Source organism: Acipenser ruthenus, chromosome 5, assembly GCF_902713425.1.
Source record: "Acipenser ruthenus chromosome 5, fAciRut3.2 maternal haplotype, whole genome shotgun sequence".
Taxonomy (NCBI): domain Eukaryota; kingdom Metazoa; phylum Chordata; class Actinopteri; order Acipenseriformes; family Acipenseridae; genus Acipenser; species Acipenser ruthenus.
In genome coordinates, this window is record NC_081193.1 from 58,623,260 (window position 1) to 58,642,365 (window position 19,106).

At 42.8% G+C, this 19,106-nt stretch overlaps 1 protein-coding gene across 3 annotated transcripts in view; it reads right to left on the minus strand.

The window, feature by feature from the left end:
• phf10 (PHD finger protein 10) overlaps nucleotides 1-19,106 on the minus strand; it is a 110,954-nt gene that overhangs the window by 48,166 nt on the left and 43,682 nt on the right. For 2 of the 3 annotated variants that reach the window (XM_034004268.3, XM_034004271.3), the window contains exon 9: nucleotides 6,124-6,225. The exons of the other annotated variant lie outside the window; for it this stretch is intronic. In XM_034004268.3, coding sequence (XP_033860159.1) covers nucleotides 6,124-6,225 — 102 coding nt within the window. The remainder of the gene's footprint in view (nucleotides 1-6,123; nucleotides 6,226-19,106) is intronic. 3 annotated transcript variants of the gene reach the window in all.

Below are 19,106 nucleotides of genomic sequence, written 5' to 3' on the forward strand. Positions count from 1 at the left end.
TTGTGTCTGTGGCCTTCTGGCTACCCGGGTCATAATCCCAGGCAGTGTGAAGCCACATACCTGGGTCGTACCCAGGTTAACCCTGGTCCCAGCAACCCACCTCAGGATGTGGGTCAACACACTTTGAACCGGGTTGAGCGAGACAAAATGCATTATGGCAGACGAAATAACAAACAGCCACGCCTGCGTGAAGGTTTCACTTTCGCAAGGAACATTTTTGTTTATTCTGTTTAGCCATATTTTTGTTGCTTGGAGACACACCATGAGCCAGATTGCAGCAGGGATGAATAAATGTTTGCTCTAATCAACATTTGGGCCAGGGATTCAATCCAGAGAAGCTTGGATGGAAGCGTCTGTAACAAGCTGCTTCCAGGGCATTAACCCTTTGCGGTCCTGTCGGACCAGGTCCGACATTACAATTTTCCCTTTCCTGTCCGACATCATCAAAAAGACATAAAAAACAGGTCTCTAGTCGTTTTTTTCTCCGGGAAAAAGCCGAGAAAACCATTCAGTTGTCCGAGTGAGACTGATAAAGAGCCGAGAGAAACTGGGGAAAAAAAAATAAAAAATAGGGGCAGATCTGAGCAATACACACTGCCCCAGCACCACAGAGATAACACGGACAAACAAACTTTTTGAGATGTTATAGTAATAAAATAATTACTTGGATCGCATTATCCAGATGATTTATCGGCATGCACGACTATGAAGAGGTATGTGAAAAATACAGCGAACAAGGGGTGGGGCAGGGCTGGAGATGCAGTGCTGAGTGTCCTGTTGATACGCAGTGCCTTTAAAACCGGTTTTACTGTGAAAAAACACTTTTAAACAGTGTGTATAAAATAAACTGCGTGTGTGAAAATAAATTGGACCTGACGAGCCTGAGACACGCAGAATAAATGGGCCGCAAAGGGTTAATGCGCGAATTGCTTACATGAGTCTGTCACCCAGGTCAACCCTGCTTTATGTAAAGCAGTAGTTATCTCTAAACTGCCCAGTATCTTCTGTTGCAGACACACTGCTAATGTCAGCTGTAGTAAACAGTGCAGTTCAGACTATGGGTCAAACCAATGTTTGTGTTTGGTGCGTTTTATTGTGTTTTTTTTGTTCTTTTATCAATGTAGGACTTCTGGCATCTTCTGAATGACTTTCCATTTAATATTACATTTTAAACGGTTTAAATGCAAAACCATAACAAAATGATAGTGTGTATACACTGAGCAAAAAAAATGAAAGACCAAAATATATACATGTAGTTTGCCTCCCCTGTGCCCAATGGGTTAGGCACCTACGGTCTCAATGAAGTTACAGTTCAACGAGAGGGGGGAAAAAAAACACAACACTCTAAAAGATCACAAAAATCAAGTAGTTTTCCACAATAAATACCCACCTCAAACACACACACTTATATACACACGTAGCCATCTCCGAATTAACAACAAAATTAATCAATCCGGAGATGGCCACATTCTGCAGGGATGGGGCTTTAACCCAATCCACCCTGCCAAACAATAACAAAAAAAGAACACTTGTTTTAAATAAACATAAAACAATACATTTTAAATCATAACAGTACATCCCCACAAACCATTCTTTTAAATACACCCCAAAACAATACATTAATAATAATAAAAATAATAATAATAATAATAATAATATATTATTATTATTTATTATTAGTTTTATTAAATAATAATAATAATAATAATAATAATAATAATAATAATAATAATAATAATAATTACAAAAAACAATTTGAATAGATTATTTTTAAATACACACAACCATACATTTATCAGCAGGGCTTTGCCCTGCCCCTATTTTCCCCCAGGGCTCTACCCTGCCACATATTCCCCCTCGCCCCTTGTGTGCAGCACACACAGTCCCAACAGCCTCAGCGATAGGGTACCAAGGCTCAGTGGATGGGACGTCGGGAGCGCAGACAGACAATCAGTCGGATGTAGCCCCAGGCAGAGGTGCAAGCCCAGGCGACCATGCAGCAACATCTGGGCTACCCGGGGGAGCAGAGCAGGAGACCAGCGACCACTTGTGCCTGGTGATGCAGCAACCTGGGAGTAGACCTGGCGAACAGGCATCCCCAGGCAATGCGGAACCAGGCAGGAGCAGTCTCTTGGGAGGCTATGGCAGGAGTGGACCCTCGGGAGGGGACGGTAGGTGTCCTCACACTCCAGGTCCGTGTCCGGGTTGAGTCGGTTTCCAGACAGCTTTCCTCCTCATGCCCATAGCACAGGTAGAAGGAGAATTGTGGGACAGTGGCCTGGGCCAACTGGGACTACTCCGCCTCTCGCTCCTGGTAGACCCAGTCCAAGACCTGGGACATTGCCTCCAAGGCCTCCATCAGCCCTGGATATCCTCTGCTGATCCCTTTCAACTGGACTTCTGGCTTCAGCCTGATGAAGTCCAAGAGGACATCCAGATGGCTGTCCCCCAGCAGATGTCTCCCCTCCTTTCTCATCCACAGGGGGGTGCTGGGTCCCTCTGCCAGCTCTCGTATCTCTCCATTTTCTTCTCTCAAACAAAAAAAATCCTTCCTATTCTTCACAGGTACTGGGAGTGAAAGCGTTGGTGCACATATTTATTAAATACACCAAAATAAATCAAAAGGATGTACAAAAACAACGCTCACCGAGTAAATAGAAGTATAAACAAAAACTGGTCTGTCCAGCACAAGTAGCAGTTGTATTTTTTCTTGTTACTTTCACCTTCTCCCGGCTCTCTCGCTCCTCCTTCCAAACACCCACCTCAAATACACACATTTATAGACACGTGGCCATCTCCGAATTAATAAATTAAATCAATCCGGAGACGGCCACATTCTGCACGAGTTTGCAGGGATGGGTCTTTAACCCCATTCACGCTGCCAAACAATAACAATTAAGAACACTTGTTTTAAATAAAACAGAAAACAATACATTCTTTAACCACTTCAACACCATGACGTATGCACGTACGTCAAATGAAAACCCACTTACAGTACCATGCCGTATATGTGTATGTTAAGTTTCCCATTCTAATATATGATCGGTTTCTCAGTCTAGCGTTTCAGGTTTCATTCTCAAATTACTGTGGAATGTGCAATGAAAGTCAGGGGAGGGTCAGGTGACATTTGTATCCAATTCCGTGTCATGTCGCGATTCCAATCTACCTGTGGGCATTTAGAAGACTGAGATATATTGCATAAAGTCATTCAACTTTATATATATATATATATATATATATATATATATATATATATATATATATATATATATATATATATACACATATACATACACACACACAGTGCCGTGAAAAAGTATTTGACCCCCGTCTGATTTTCTGCATTTTTGCATTTTTTTTTTTAAATTTAGTAGTTGCCAATTAGTTTTTATTATTTTCTCCCCAATTTGAAATGCCCAATTATTTTAGGCTCAGCTCACCGCTACCACCCCTGCGCTGACTCGGGAGGGGCGAAGATGAACACACGCTGTCCTCCGAAGCGTGTGCCGTCAGCCGCCCGCTTCTTTACACTCTGCAGACTCACCGTGCAGCCGTCTCAGAGCTACAGCGTCGGAGGACAACGCAGCTCTGGGCAGCTTACAGGCAAGCCCGCAGGCGCCCGGCCAGACTACAGGGGTCGCTGGTGCGCGGTGAGCCGAGGACACCCTGGCCGACCTAACCCTCCCTCCCCCCGGACGACGCTCGGCCAATTGAGCGCCGCCCCCTGGGAGCTCCCGTCCACGGTTGGCTGTGGAATAGCCTGGACTCGAACCAGCGACGTCCAGGCTATAGAGCGCATCCTGCACTCTAGCGAGTGTTTTTACTGGATGCGCCACTCGGGAGCCCCCCGATTTTCTGCATTTTTGACACTGAATGTTATCAGAGTGATTGTTGGCCTCTCTGTGGCTTCTCTCACAAGTCTCCTTGTTTGAGCGCTGAGTTTTGAGGGACGGCCTTTTCTTGGCAGTGCCTGGGTGGAGTGATGCAGCTTCCACTTCCTGATTATTGATCCAACTGTGCTCACTGGGATATCCAAACACTTGGGTATTATTTTGTACCCTTTCCCTAATCTACTATGTTGTTACTATGTTGCCTGGGTGCAAAAAGATGAGCAATGGTTTCAATGCAATGCACACAACGCATCAGACTGCCTAAAAATCTGCAGGATTCTTACATGATCTTTCTAGAAAGAGTGGACAGAGCCATACAACATGAAGAATAACTGCCCTCAGCACTACTGTAAAAAGTTGTCCCCACCTCTCCAGCCTCAGGTACAGTCGTTGCTGTCCCCCACCTCTTCAGTGTCCCTCAGGTGCATTCGTTGCTGTCCCCACCTCTTCAGTGTCCCTCAGGTACAGTCGTTGCTGTCCCCACCTCTTCAGTGTCCCTCAGGTGCAGTCGTTGCTGTCCCCTCTCCAGTCTCAGGTACAGTCGTTGCTGTCCCCACTTCTTCAGTGTCCCTCAGGTACAGTCGTTGTTGTCCCCACCTCTTCAGTGTCCCTCAGGTGCAGTCGTTGTTGTCCCCACCTCTTCAGTGTCCCTCAGGTGCAGTCGTTGCTGTCCCCACCTCTTCAGTGTCCCTCAGGTACAGTCGTTGCTGTCCCCACCTCTTCAGTGTCCCTCAGGTGCAGTCGTTGCTGTCCCCTCTCCAGTCTCAGGTACAGTCGTTGCTGTCCCCACTTCTTCAGTGTCCCTCAGGTACAGTCGTTGTTGTCCCCACCTCTTCAGTGTCCCTCAGGTGCAGTCGTTGCTGTCCCCTCTCCAGTCTCAGGTTCAGTCGTTGCTGTCCCCACTTCTTCAGTGTCCCTCAGGTGCAGTCGTTGTTGTCCCCACCTCTTCAGTGTCCCTCAGGTGCAGTCGTTGCTGTCCCCACCTCTTCAGTGTCCCTCAGGTACTGTCGTTGCTGTCCCCACTTCTTCAGTGTCCCTCAGGCGCAGTCGTTGCTGTCCCCACCTCTTCAGTGTCCCTCAGGTGCAGTCGTTGCTGTCCCCACCTCTTCAGTGTCCCTCAGGTGCATTCATTGCTGTCCCCACCTCTTCAGTGTCCCTCAGGTGCATTCGTTGCTGTCCCCTCTCCAGTCTCAGGTACAGTCGTTGCTGTCCCCACTTCTTCAGTGTCCCTCAGGTGCAGTCATTGCTGTCCCTACCTCTTCAGTGTCCCTCAGGTGCAGTCGTTGCTGTCCCCACCTCTTCAGTGTCCCTCAGGTGCAGTCGTTGCTGTCCCCACCTCTTATGTGTCCCTCAGGCGCAGTCGTTGCTGTCCCCACCTCTTCAGTGTCCCTCAGGTGCATTCGTTGCTGTCCCCACCTCTTCAGTGTCCCTCGGGTGCATTCGTTGCTGTCCCCACCTCTTCAGTGTCCCTCAGGTGCATTCGTTGCTGTCCCCACCTCTTCAGTGTCCCTCGGGTGCATTCGTTGCTGTCCCCACCTCTTCAGTGTCCCTCAGGTGCATTCGTTGCTGTCCCCACCTCTTCAGTGTCCCTCAGGTGCATTCGTTGCTGTCCCCACCTCTTCAGTGTCCCTCAGGTGCATTCGTTGCTGTCCCCACCTCTTCAGTGTCCCTCAGGTGCAGTCGTTGCTGTCCCCACCTCTTATGTGTCCCTCAGGCGCAGTCGTTGCTGTCCCCACCTCTTCAGTGTCCCTCAGGTGCATTCGTTGCTGTCCCCACCTCTTCAGTGTCCCTCGGGTGCATTCGTTGCTGTCCCCACTTCTTCAGTGTCCCTCAGGTGCATTCGTTGCTGTCCCCTCTCCAGTCTCAGGTACAGTCGTTGCTGTCCCCACCTCTTATGTGTCCCTCAGGCGCAGTCGTTGCTGTCCCCACCTCTTCAGTGTCCCTCAGGTGCATTCGTTGCTGTCCCCACCTCTTCAGTGTCCCTCGGGTGCATTCGTTGCTGTCCCCACTTCTTCAGTGTCCCTCAGGTGCATTCGTTGCTGTCCCCTCTCCAGTCGTTGCTGTCCCCACTTCTTCAGTGTCCCTCAGGTGCAGTCATTGCTGTCCCTACCTCTTCAGTGTCCCTCAGGTGCAGTCGTTGCTGTCCCCTCTCCAGTCTCAGGGGCAGGGATTTACCTTTTTCACATTTGATTTGGCGTCAATAAACCTGGCTTTTAAAAAAAACTTTACATACTTGGTGCGTGTCTCTCTCTTCTGTTATATTTAGTGTCTCAAGTTGTGTTTTCATCACTGCATGATGTGGCAGATGTGGTTGTTTGATTTTCCAGGATGCATTCTGCAAAACAATGGAAATTCAATGGCAAAAACTTTGTTAAAGTAACATTAAGGTTTCATTGCAAAAGTCCAAAAGGTTAGGAAATTACAAGTTAAGGTAGCCACACAACCTTAACTCTGCACCCTTGTGTATGTTTCCCATCACACTTGACATTGGCAATGGCATCACTAAGCACATGACAAATTCTCCCTGAAGACTGGCCATATGGACATAACACTGGGAAATCATAGTCCTTGTGATTGGTATCATGTTCAGTAACTGCATCAGCATTCCCAATGTTTGCTGTCAAGCTAATTATTTCACCACTGTTCTAAGTAAAACCAATAAATTCAGAATACAGTAGTGCTATAGAATAAATTAGGGAACTTCCATGTATTAGTTGAACTAATTCTTAGCCATTCTTCTTTCAAACTTTACAGTTGACTATGAATGCTTGCTAACATACTGTTATGGTGGAAGCCAATTATGACATTAAAATGTTTAGGTACAATTGCAGATTTCTGCAGTTCACCATTGTGAAAATTTAACAGTACATAAACAAGAGGTGGATTGTAATGCGTAGATGTTATGCTTACAGGAGACGTAAAACACTGTGTCATGTACCACAGCACATATGTAGCAACATGTAGTGTTCCGTGTTTTCAGTTTATTCCGAATTTTACCGAAAAATTACAGGATTTTTTTTTTTTTAACTAAACGTCGGTTTTTACTAATTTCTACCTGGTTTTTGTCCGTTATTCAATATTTTCCCAGTACTATTTTCTAGGAAACACACTATATTTTAATTAAAATGCCGTTTTATTTTGACTCCGACAGGATACAGCAGATGTTTATAGACGTCAGAGGATCAAATAACGTGGTTCTCTGTCACCTCACAAACACATTATCACCTCATTGGCGACGACTACAATAAATAATAATAAAAAAAAAAACACAACATCACCTGATTATGTTGGCCAATCAAAGTCTGACTATTATGGCAATTGCTGGGCGTAGTAAGTACTAGCTTGATTGAAATAAACTAAATTGAAATACTCACACGAAAATATTATTTTTAGTGGATGAGGAATGGGGAGAAAATGTAAATCAGTTTATGAATATTCATAAGAAAATGATTGTTTCTAAATATACAAAAAGCAAAAATAGCAGAAGTGGGTCAAATGAGGCAGAGGATGCATAGCGCTGCAAATACTGCTGCATTGAGGTACATGTTCATGCTGGCAATAAAAGAACATACTGAAAAATAAGCGACACATTAAACTAAAACAAGAAAGTGAAGTGAGAGACAAGCAATCAATTTATGCGGCTTTTACACATGCCTTAATAAAAAGAGAGCGCAGAATGACTGTGTTAATGAGTTTCGCTGTGCTTTGCTGGACAGCCACTGTTTATTGCAGAGGTATGTATTCTTAATCGTAAATATTTGACAGAAAATGGTGATGCATTAGTTAGTAAACTTGATATATGCGTTGATGTAAATGTTCAGTGTGATTTTTGACGCGTCTCCCGATGGCTTGCACTGCCCAGTTCTGGCAATTTTCTTTTCTTTTTATTATTTCAAAGCGAATAAACCTGGCATGTTTTGTGCTGACGTCATGTTCATACCTTCTGTAGATACTATTTCCGTCAGCACAGCGATTGCCCAAATGTTTGCAAAGTACCAGCTAACTTGGGAAAACGTGGCCTTGACTTGCACAGATTCTGCTTCATCATACATGCCAGGGACATTAAACTTATTCAGAAACCAGAACTGCTACACATCATATTCCACATGTAAAGTGTGTATACTGAGATTTTTTTCCCCGATTTTTACCGATGTTTCAATTTAAAGCTATTTTTTTTACCGATTTTATCCCTATTTTAATATATGTAAAATAAACTACGAAAAATTCCCATAACTTTTTTTTTTTTTTTTTTTAAAGATAAAAACCGAAAACGCGGAACACTAACCATACCGTACTATAGTAGATCCTTTTACCCTTTCACTGGCGCCTTTTCAGTGAAATGTATTGGCAAGTGTTAACACACATGTAGGATTTGACATATTGCATGTCCCATTTGTTTTCAGGTACTCCGTTCCAAAGATCTACTACTCATCACTACATACGTGAACATCAATTACACATTTCTGAGTACAAGGAATTCTGGTGTTCATTAAAGCACAGATTGACAGCATTGTAGGAATGCTAATGCAGTTACTGAACATGTTACCAATCAGAAGGACTAGTGTTATGTCATATGGCCAGTCTTCGTGGAAAATATGTCATGTGCTTAGTGATGTCATTGCCAATGTTATTGATGATTTCATATGTGATGTCAAGTGTGATGGGAAACACACACATAAGGGTGCAGAGTTAAGGTTGCGTGGCTACCTTATCTTGCAATTTCCTAAGCTTCTGGACTTTTGCAACAAAACCTTAACATTACTGTAAATTACGTTTTTGCCATTGAATATTATATATATATATATATATATATATATATATATATATATATATATATATATATATATATATATATATATATATATAGTGGCAAAGTGTGGGGCACTGTGGTCGAGGGAAGATATATAGGGCCACGTATGATGCGCAGCCTGTACCCTGTTAAAAAAAAAAAAAATAGTGAAAGGAAAATGTAGTCCTGCTGGTTAACCCTTTGCGGTCCTATGTCGGACCAGGTCCAACATTACAATTTTTCTTTCCCAGTCCGATCTTTCTCATTTCTGAAGCAGATCTTCCTTAAAACTATCTGCCCACGGAAAAACTACAGCCTGCACTTCCTCAGCATCAAGGCTGTCCGACATCATCAAAAAGGCATCGTACACAGGTCCCTAGTCATTTTTTCTCTGGAAAAAGCAGAAAAAAGCTTTCAATGGCCGATAGAAGCCGAAAAAAAATGGAGGCGGATCTGAGCAATATATGGTAATAAAATAATGACTTGGATCGCATTATTGAGGAGTTTGGTGATAAAATGAGTGATCAGGAGATGATTGATCGGTATGTACGACTATTATTATAATTATTATTATTATTTATTTCTTAGCATATGTGAAAGCTATAGCGAACGAAAGGGTGGGGCGGGGCTGGAGATGCCTAGTGAGTGCTTTGTTGATATGCAGGGCCTTTTAAACCCGTTTGACTGTGGAAAAAAAATACTTTCAAACAGCACGTCTAAAATAAACTGCGCGTGTGAAAAGAAATTGGACCTGACTCGCCTGACACACACTTAATAAATGGACCGCAAAGGGTTAACATTTGTTCAGTTTTCTTAATACAAATTGTCATTCTGTTCATAATTTGCTGCAATATTATTTATGCTGGTTTTATATTCTTTAAAACACTAGAACAACCGAGATTTCGGACTACATACAACCGCTGCTCCCGCAAAATGTGCGGCTCCATTATAAAACAGCATCAATATGAAAATAAAAAAACCAAACAAATCAAATACAACTTCATATTTATTTATGAACATAATACATAACATTTTCAGAGCAGAAACACCGTATTTACATTGAAAATTAAACTTATTTTTTTTCAAAAAGAGCACATACATAAACATAAAAATCTAATAAAATAAACTTTACGCAATAAACTTCTGTGTAAACAGGTGTAGAAAGCTGTATGCACATATAAAATTATAAAAGATAAATAACTAGTTATAAAAATAGCATAAAAAATATAACATAACTTATGCAACGTGAAAGCGCTTTGAGTCTGCCTGTTCAGAGTTCTATTACAGCTTTCTTAGTACAATCTACGCAGAAAACACGCTTTTCAACTATACCAGTGCATTTGCATGGACACAGACGTCAAAAGTTCTTTTTTTTTTATTGCACTTAGCAACCTGGCATTGTCTTTTATTCCATGTGCCAGTGGGCGCAGCGTTAGCTGAAGGTTGAGGGGCATTTGCCAGCCAGATTTAGTGTCTCTTATCAAAATGTTTCTGCCATAGCTCCAGGGCTAGCTGCAAAATGAAGTCCCTCCGAGTGATTGTGTTACCGGTGCACTCCTTGTACAAAACCAAAGTGTTGATGGCTGCCAGGTCCAAATCATTATAAAAAACAGCCACAGGCCACCTGCGAGTACCACCTTTGACAGAATACAGAAGTGCCATTTGATCCACTATATCCACGCCGTACTTCGTTGCGTTGTATAATGCAACAGTCACTGGCTTTCGTTTAGCATCAGTCCCGATGGTCACTGATCTGTGCAGAGCGCTTACAATGCGCACATTTTTTAATTTCTTTGCACCGTCACACTCAGGGTGGCACAGTCATTCTGCCTGAGAAATGTAGCGTAAATAATAATAATATGATGTGTAGAATGACTTTCATCAGTCTTTCAAGCACTCAACAGGATTATAATACGTTATTTCACAATGACTTTGATTTTATTACAAAGCCCAGACTAAATTGTTGGATATACTGTATTAATTTCAATATGCCGTATAAACTGCAGGTCTGGCGGTTGAAGAAGCAAGTGCTTATAACTTAATTTTTACGATTCTGCAGCTGAAACACCGTATGGGTATTTAATTCAAATATTTAGTAACAGTTAAGAACAGACATGCACGAGATATTCACAAAAGCCGTTCAAAAAGCGGCTATGGCGGTGCTAGTGTTAAAACAGTACAATTATTACAATATTCTGACAGTGTCAGTAAATATTGAACTTCTCTCATTTTTAACTAATATGTTCTTTCAACAATAATGATTTTATTGAACAGTTTTTATAACATGTATTTCTAATTCACATATTTAAATATAGCCATCTCAAATTGTAATTTTATTTTACTCCATTGACACAGAGGGCAAGAGCAATTTTTAATTAGGCACCTACTTGGTAGCAAATGCAACCTTGAATATTAAATGACTGCTTTACTTTGACATACACTAACATCCTCACACATTTGCTAAAGTTACTATATTAAGTTTCTTATTTTACAATCTCACAGTCTTCTATTTAAATACTTTTGTTTTTTCTCTTACTATAGTTGAACCATTCTGTTCTCACTGGATCAAAATGTTTGAGTAATTAAAATAGATGTTTTTGCCTGATAAGGGAGGTTTGGAACTTTCAGCAGGTCAGCCTGACCTGATACAAGGATCTCTCTTTTCAGACCTTACACATTCACTAATAATATGTGTGTGTTTTAACAATTTCTTTAATGTTTCTGCTGACTTTCACAAATGTTCAATTTGTATCCCAAAGATCAGCCTGCTTTCAGTAGCGGTGACAGTCTTGGGTCAGTTTCTGATCCCAGCGAGTCTGTCAAAACCACCACAGGTGTGGGTGACAGTCTTTAAAAGCCTGATACCTGCAAAAAACTTAGCTGGGCTCCCATCTCTACATTCTCATTCCCATCATCAGAGGGAAGACTTCAAATAAATTAAGCCGTTTCTATCAAAGAGTCATCCATCTCTGCCGCATACACCTTTCACTCAAAAAGGTGCTCGCACCTTGTGCAAGGGAAGAGAGGTTTTAGGATCACTCGCAACAAGCCTCTCGGTTAGGAGAAAGTCTGCATCTCGCTCAACCGCTTTGCGAAGACGATAGCAAGCAAACAGTCACTTCAGCGATAATATTTCAGCTCAGCCTTCAAGAGTGCATTGAGCATCACGTTGCAATGTCCTATATAGGCGGACGAAACTGCCGAATCCCTTTCCAAAAATTGCCTCGTCAGGAAGCTCAACTCCTGGGGAGACCGAGTCAGTTTTGACATGGCAAGCCGAATGGCTGACAGACAGACCTTTAATGTAGAGGGAGATTTCCCCTCATCAAACGGGTCCTACAAAAATTGCAGTATTACTGCCATGGGACAAGTCGAACCCACAAGGCAGTCGCCACGTCTGTAAGACGCTCCACTTGTACCCGTACTGGGAAACTGCTGTAACTGGTGTACCAAGGCATCTAAATCGCCAGCGGGTCCCTGCCTCCTGTTATGGAGAACCAAAGGGGACAGTAGGTCAATCCCTGGAAGGCAAATAAATCTCTGCTCTCCCGAATCTCTCCCAAATGAGGCTCCCCACCTCGGGATGAAGCCTCCACTCTGACGTGCTGGGAACTCTCCTTGAGAGGCGGTCCACCGCCCAGTTTATCACCCTGGGCAGGTAACTCATGCACCCAGAGCAAAAGCTTGCGGGCAATACAATGGAGACTAGGAGACCCGAGACCACCCTGGTGGTTTATATAGGCCATCGCTGTTGTGTTTTCCTTATGGACAAGCACATGTCTCCCTTGAAGCCAGTCATCCAAATAATTGAGTACTCCGATGCCTTTTTGTCTAAATGGGGCCAGTAAAGCTTCCATGCACCTCAAAGGCATGGGGAGCTAGAGAGAGACTGCAGTAATGTCTTTCTGCATAAGGTATTAATCATGTAACAGATTATTGATTAATAAGTTTTTCATTATGTTTAGATTGTGTGTTCAAGTTGTTTTAATGTGTTTACTAATTCAGTTGCTTTATGCTTTTATATTTAATTTATATGCAGTATTGTTTAAGCTTCGAGTTTTTTCATTTCCCAGGCAAAACCAGCTATGTGCAGTTTTGCATAGCCTAACATGACTCAGTCACAGATGGGTGTCTGAGCTAAACACCAAAAGGCACAAGACTAACAGAGATAGTGTGAGATGGGGGAGGGGGAACTGAAAAGACAAGATGGATGCAGCCTGCTATGTACAACTTGGTATGCAACACATCATGGACAGAGCGCAACCCCCCCCCCCCGTTCCCCCGCAGAGTGAGTGTGCAATGATAGAGTGGAAACCCTACCAATGGACAGAAGAAAGACAAATGGGAGTGGAATCACCAGTTGCTTACAGAGGTATAAATATCAAATCTTGTAAAAGTTTGTTAGTCTTTTCATCTCTTTTGAACTGACTCCGTGGATATCTGTGTTTTCCAATACAAACATATGCACTAAGGCCTGGCCCGAAGTCAGTTTGTAACTCGCATTGGAGGTATACTTTTATTTTATATAACATGTTTTTTTTAATCAAAAAACATTTGTCAGCTTATTTTTCCACTAGAAGGCCAAACAGCAAGACCCGGAACTCATACGCTGTTCCCTGAAAAGCGAACCGCAGGTACTTCCTGTGCACCGGTTTTATAGGGATGTGGAAATAGGCATCTGAGGTCTACCATGGTGAACCAGTCGCCAGGGCTGATTGACTGCAACAGCTGTTGCATCGTCAACATTTTGAACCTCCTTCGGCTCAGATACAGGTTGATCTATCTGAGGCCGAAGATTGGTCTGAGGCCACCTTCACACTAGCGCACCAGGAAGTACCTGGAGTAGAACCCTTCCTCCAACTGGAGGAGGTGTGCCATATGAATAGTGCTTTTGCAGCAGACCTGCTAACTCCTGAGACACCACTGCGGCGTCTTGCGGGTCTGTGACTGATGCTGGAGTCACGCCCCGAAAGGGAGATGTACCGTGCTTCAACTGCAGAGAGTAGCTGGTTTGAACGATAGTAAGCACCTAGATGTCCATGGTGCACCGAAGCCAATACTCCAGATGGCTCCCTGTAAAACCTATTATAGGCTCCGCGGCAAACACCACCTATGGCAGCAGGCTGTTGGGGCCAGGGACGCCAGTTTGCCGCTGGTTTGCGCACTGGGGGCAGTGGCTTTTTTGGAAGCAAGCGCACCAGCTCCTTCGTGGATTCCCGCACGTGGTGATAGCACTACAGCATCTCATCCACCGCGGGACCAAAGGCATGCCCCCGTCTGACAGGGGCATCCAACAGTGGCACTTTGTCCCCATCAGGCACGCGTGCCTGGGAAAGCCAAAGCTGCCTGTGTGTGGCTACCAGCACAGCCAGGTTTCTACCCACAGCCTGCCCGTTCAGTTTAGAGAGACGAAGCAGGTTTTTATTAACTAGGTGCAGCTCATCAAGCTGTAGCTGTGATGGCTTGTGGTTGTCAGAGAGGGAGCGCAGCACATGTGACCTGTAGGCTACCAGAATGCTGTTAAAAGTTGCCCAGCTGTGTGGCGAACGCACTGGCTGAATAGGCACTCTTGAAGATCGCCTCCGAGACCCGGCACTGCTGGTTGGGGCAGATAGCGTCCTTGGACAGGAGAGCTAAATTAGGCGCCTGTACCAAAGCGACAATTGAAGCCTCCACTGGCGGACATTGGGCCATGCCCAGCTTCTCCACATCATGCACCCTATAAATGGGTGTCCATCGCCCGGGAAACAGCAGGGGCTGTAGCCGGGTGACCCCAGAGAAAAGAGTAAATCCAGGTGCACTGGGGTGGGGGAGGGGGAAGCGGGAGAGGTGGTAGGCTCGTCATTGAAGATTGACTGTCTTGCCTCACCTTCTATAGACCAAGCAGCTGCAAGACTGCAGTGGTCCTCTTGATCAATGGCATAAGCTCTGCTGGCAGGGAGAGCTTAAAGTCCACGTCACCTATTTCACATTACAATAGGATTATATTTTAACTACACTATAATAGTGTTCTAAAAATATATATATAATTTCTACTTTTGCACTGCAACTAAGAAATTTACAATCTAAAGCTTGTTGTGAGTGCTTCCACCAAAAAGCCCTGATTTCGAATCTTGACATTTGTGATGTCACTAGGGGAAATCACAAACCATAAAACAAGTATGCATATGTCTATGGCATAAACAAAACTCACACATACAGACCTATTTCACGATGGTTAAACGGTGTCAAAAATATATTTCACCTCTGGAGAGGAGCAATGGAATGCATTGCATGAAAAAAAAAAAATACTGTATTCTGTGAGTAAAAATCAACAAGTTCGTCAGTGCACAATGCAATAATTACTTTGTACAACACAGAACATGGAGGCTAAAGCTTTTGTTTGTTGGTTTCTGGCAGGTACAAATTTTATTTTTTCTCTTTTGTAAGACACTGGTACACAAGTTCACAAACACACGCAGACCTTTACAAAGACAGTTTATCACGAAGACTATCATCAAGTGACCATTGATTCATTTTCCCCTGACAACAGCGGAACCATTTATACTTTTTCGTACTGTTTACTTGTATATCAAAAATACATTTTTAAATAGCTGCATCTATAAGACACTTCACACAGATATAAAATTACCATAGATTTTTTTTTTTCTTACCCTGTGCACTAGTGCTCAATACTACTAGGCTATCCACTGCGCATAATCAGTTCTCTGCAAGTGTTGCATTTGTTTTTTCAGGACGTCAGATATTATTATTATCATAATTATTATTATACAGTTATCAAATAAACTCTGTGGCACAAAACTACCCAAAGAAAATAAACATGAGCATGGCTTTCATATTGCTGACTTAATAAAAACAGTAACGTCAGAGTATAATAAACCAGTACAAACACATTGTGTGCTCAAGATTTCTGATGCAGAAATCAAAAGAATGAATCCACTTTTTTAGGTAAGCTTTTTTAGGTAAGCTTTCGATTTTCAATTTTATCTTTAAGGTAATGTTCATATGGGCAGCAGTGTGGAGTAGTGGTTAGGGCTCTGGACTCTTGACCGGAGGGTTGTTGGTTCAATCCTAGGTGGGGGACACTGCTGCTGTACCCTTGAGCAAGGTACTTTACTCCAGTAAAAAAAAAAACTGTATAAATGGGTAATTGTATGTAAAAATAATGTGATATCTTGTAACAACTTTAAGTCACCCTGGATAAGGGTGTCGGCTAAGAAATAAATAATATGCACATTACTGGGTAAGGGCGTCTACCAAGAAATAATAATTAATTACATGCAGTTCACAAGGAGGTTAGGCCTATTTAATTTCACTAAATCTTGGAAAGCATAAGTGTTTATTTCATGAATGAAGTTGAAGAGCTATACGTGACCATGCAAGTCATCTCGGCTCTGTAATATTCAGTGCTTTATTTTTTAAGTGGATGGAAAAGGGTAAACACTATTTGCAAGATATAAACGGTAAAACAAACCAAATATAGAAATACACTTTTTTTTTTTTATTGCCATAAATAAACTGCTAGCTGGAGTTAACTGTATACAAGAACAACATTCACAATTGCCGACCTGCAGACAAGGGGGCTTGTCGCTCAAATCACTTATTCTTCCTCCCCACAATTTCTTTCATTACACCACACTCCCGCTGCCCTTATTGTAATACAGACTACTCAAAACGTCTGAGAAATTCGTAATGATTGCTTTCACAGTCTGAAGCCATGTATATCTCTCAGCTGTTCCTGGTATGTGTTCCCCTAGTGACGTCACGCCAACTTTGTGCATCTCCGGTGCGTTGCCGGTATTTTCCGGAATTATTTATAGTTTTACGTCTCTCAGTGCTCTAAAATTGATCATGGAGATTTCAATTTCTTGCTCATTGTGAAAGTAAACCAAGTATGACCCCAAAGCCAAAAAAATATTTTCTATGTGAGATATGGATTTTAACCGCAGGGAATGTGTTGTCTGACTCCACGTCCTCAGGATGGGAACACCAGCTCCTGTTCGCCGACCTATTCAGAGGCAACGATGGAGAGCATGTCATCCTGCTGGCAATCTGCACTCCCCTGGGGCAGGCGGTGCCGAAAGTTCATGCAGCAACTCTGCGAGAACAGTTTCCTGGTGAGAAACTGCAGCCTAGAGCTTCTCCATTTGCTCCGAGTCCGCTGATCACTTGGATCGGTGACTCTTCTTGCTCTTCAACCGGGAGGAGGAGAGGCAGAGGAGGATGAAGGAGACTGAGGACGACTTCTTGCAAGGGCGACTTTCCCCGTGCGTTGTCCGCTCTCCCTTGGCACAGAGCCAGGTGGGGAGGATGCAGCCACCTCTGTAACAGAGGGTGATGGGGAAAGAGTGCTGTGCAGGAGTGAGGGACGCAGAGCGTTCTGTAGAGCTGCGGGAGAGACGTTTCTCCAGCATATGCTTGGAGAAATGCGCAAAAAACTCGCAGAAACTGCGGTTCACCAGAGCCTCCTTTGCTTGGGTCGGTTCGGTACTTGTTTGGCGCCTGTAGCACCAGGCTGATCCAGTCGGAACCAGGATGGGACCAAGACAGTTCCGGTTCGGTGCCTGCAGCACCGGGTTGGTACAGTACGGTACCACCGGTATGGTACGGGGTACAGACAGTACGGTACCGGTACGGTTTATTCTGCACCGTACCGGTGTGCGGGTCTACTTGGTTTGATGTTACTGTGGGTAGCACTGTAGAGGGATGCCCACCAGTGCAAGCTACTGGCAAAACTACTTAGTTAGTACTCACATGAAACTGAGGGAAGCCTGCTTGTCAGTAAACTAACAGCCCTCGTAATGGTGATGCGAAAGGTGTCATGAAAACGGCATCAAGATGCTGGGGGGTGGGATTCCCGAAGTAGCTTCTTGGTCCTGCGCAGCGCTGCTGAGCTCAGCAGCTGCTCTCACTACACGCATGCCACAGCACACAATGCAGACAAGCCTGCGCGTGCTATCAGTGAAAACAGAAAAATAGAATGAGAAAAGAAAATATTTCTCACATACAGTAATACAATTACTTGAATTATACAAACCATCTCGTAATTTTGACTGAAGCCAAAAAGAGAATAAAATAACTCGATGCCGGAGCTATTGTAGCCTGAGAGGTGTAGTGTATGAGGTATATTTGTATTTGGACTAGTTTAAGTTGTTATCATATAATACCTTATTTGTAGGACCCACCAGTACTGACAGAATCAGTCTGGACAATGCTTCTAGTGAATATAAAGGAACAGTTTTATTAGAAATAAAACTAAATAAAGGGAAAAATAATAAAAAGGTACAACAACTAAACTAAAGTAATACAGAAAGGAAGAATTAACTAAACAATACAGAAAAGAAATTTTAAACAACGACACCCCACTCCCGATAGTTGACAACCACACTCCTGATGGTTATTTTAGTATTAACAGGGGTATCGTTAGTAACACAAATATTTACTTTTATTAATATTTGATAATCAAAGCATCGTTAAAATCTGTCTCATTATATATATATATATATATATATATATATATATATATATATATATATATATATATACACACATATACACACACACACACACACACACACACATATATATATATACTGTACATATATAAGTACAAGGTTGTCCTGGAAGAAAACTTGCTTCCTTCTGCTCTGACAATGTTCCCCAACTCTGAGGATTGGTTTTTCCAGCAGGACAATGCTCCATGCCACACAGCCAGGTCAATCAAGGTGTGGATGGAGGACCACCAGATCAAAACCCTGTCATGGCCAGCCCAATCTCCAGACCTGAACCCCATTGAAAACCTCTGGAATGTGATCAAGAGGAAGAGGGATGGTCACAAGCCATCAAACAAAGCCGAGCTGCTTGAATTTTTGCGCCAGGAGTGGCATAAAGTCACCCAACATCAATGTGAAAGACTGGTGGAGAGCATGCCAAGACACATGAAAGCTGTGCTTGAAAATCAGGGTTATTCCACCAAATATGGATTTCTGAACTCTTCCTAAGTTAAAACATTAGTATTGTGGTGTTTAAAAATGAATATGAACTTATTTTCTTTGCATTATTCGAGGTCAGACAACACTGCATCTTTTTTGTTATTTTGACCAGTTGTCATTTTCTGCAAATAAATGCTCTAAATGACAATATTTTTATTTGGAATTTGGGAGAAATGTTGTCAGTAGTTTATAGAATAAAACAAAAATGTTCATTTTACCCAAACACATACCTATAAATAGTAAAACCAGAGAAACTGATAATTTTGCAGTGGTCTCTTAATTTTTTCCAGAGCTGTATATATATATATTGTGATAAATAGATGGTTATCGGGTGTTAGTCCCGATAGAAATAGTAGGGATTTCTATTTAAAGAACAGCGATAACTGTACTGTTTGTCACAAGATTTTCTTTTAGTTTGTTTTAAAATGGCCACCG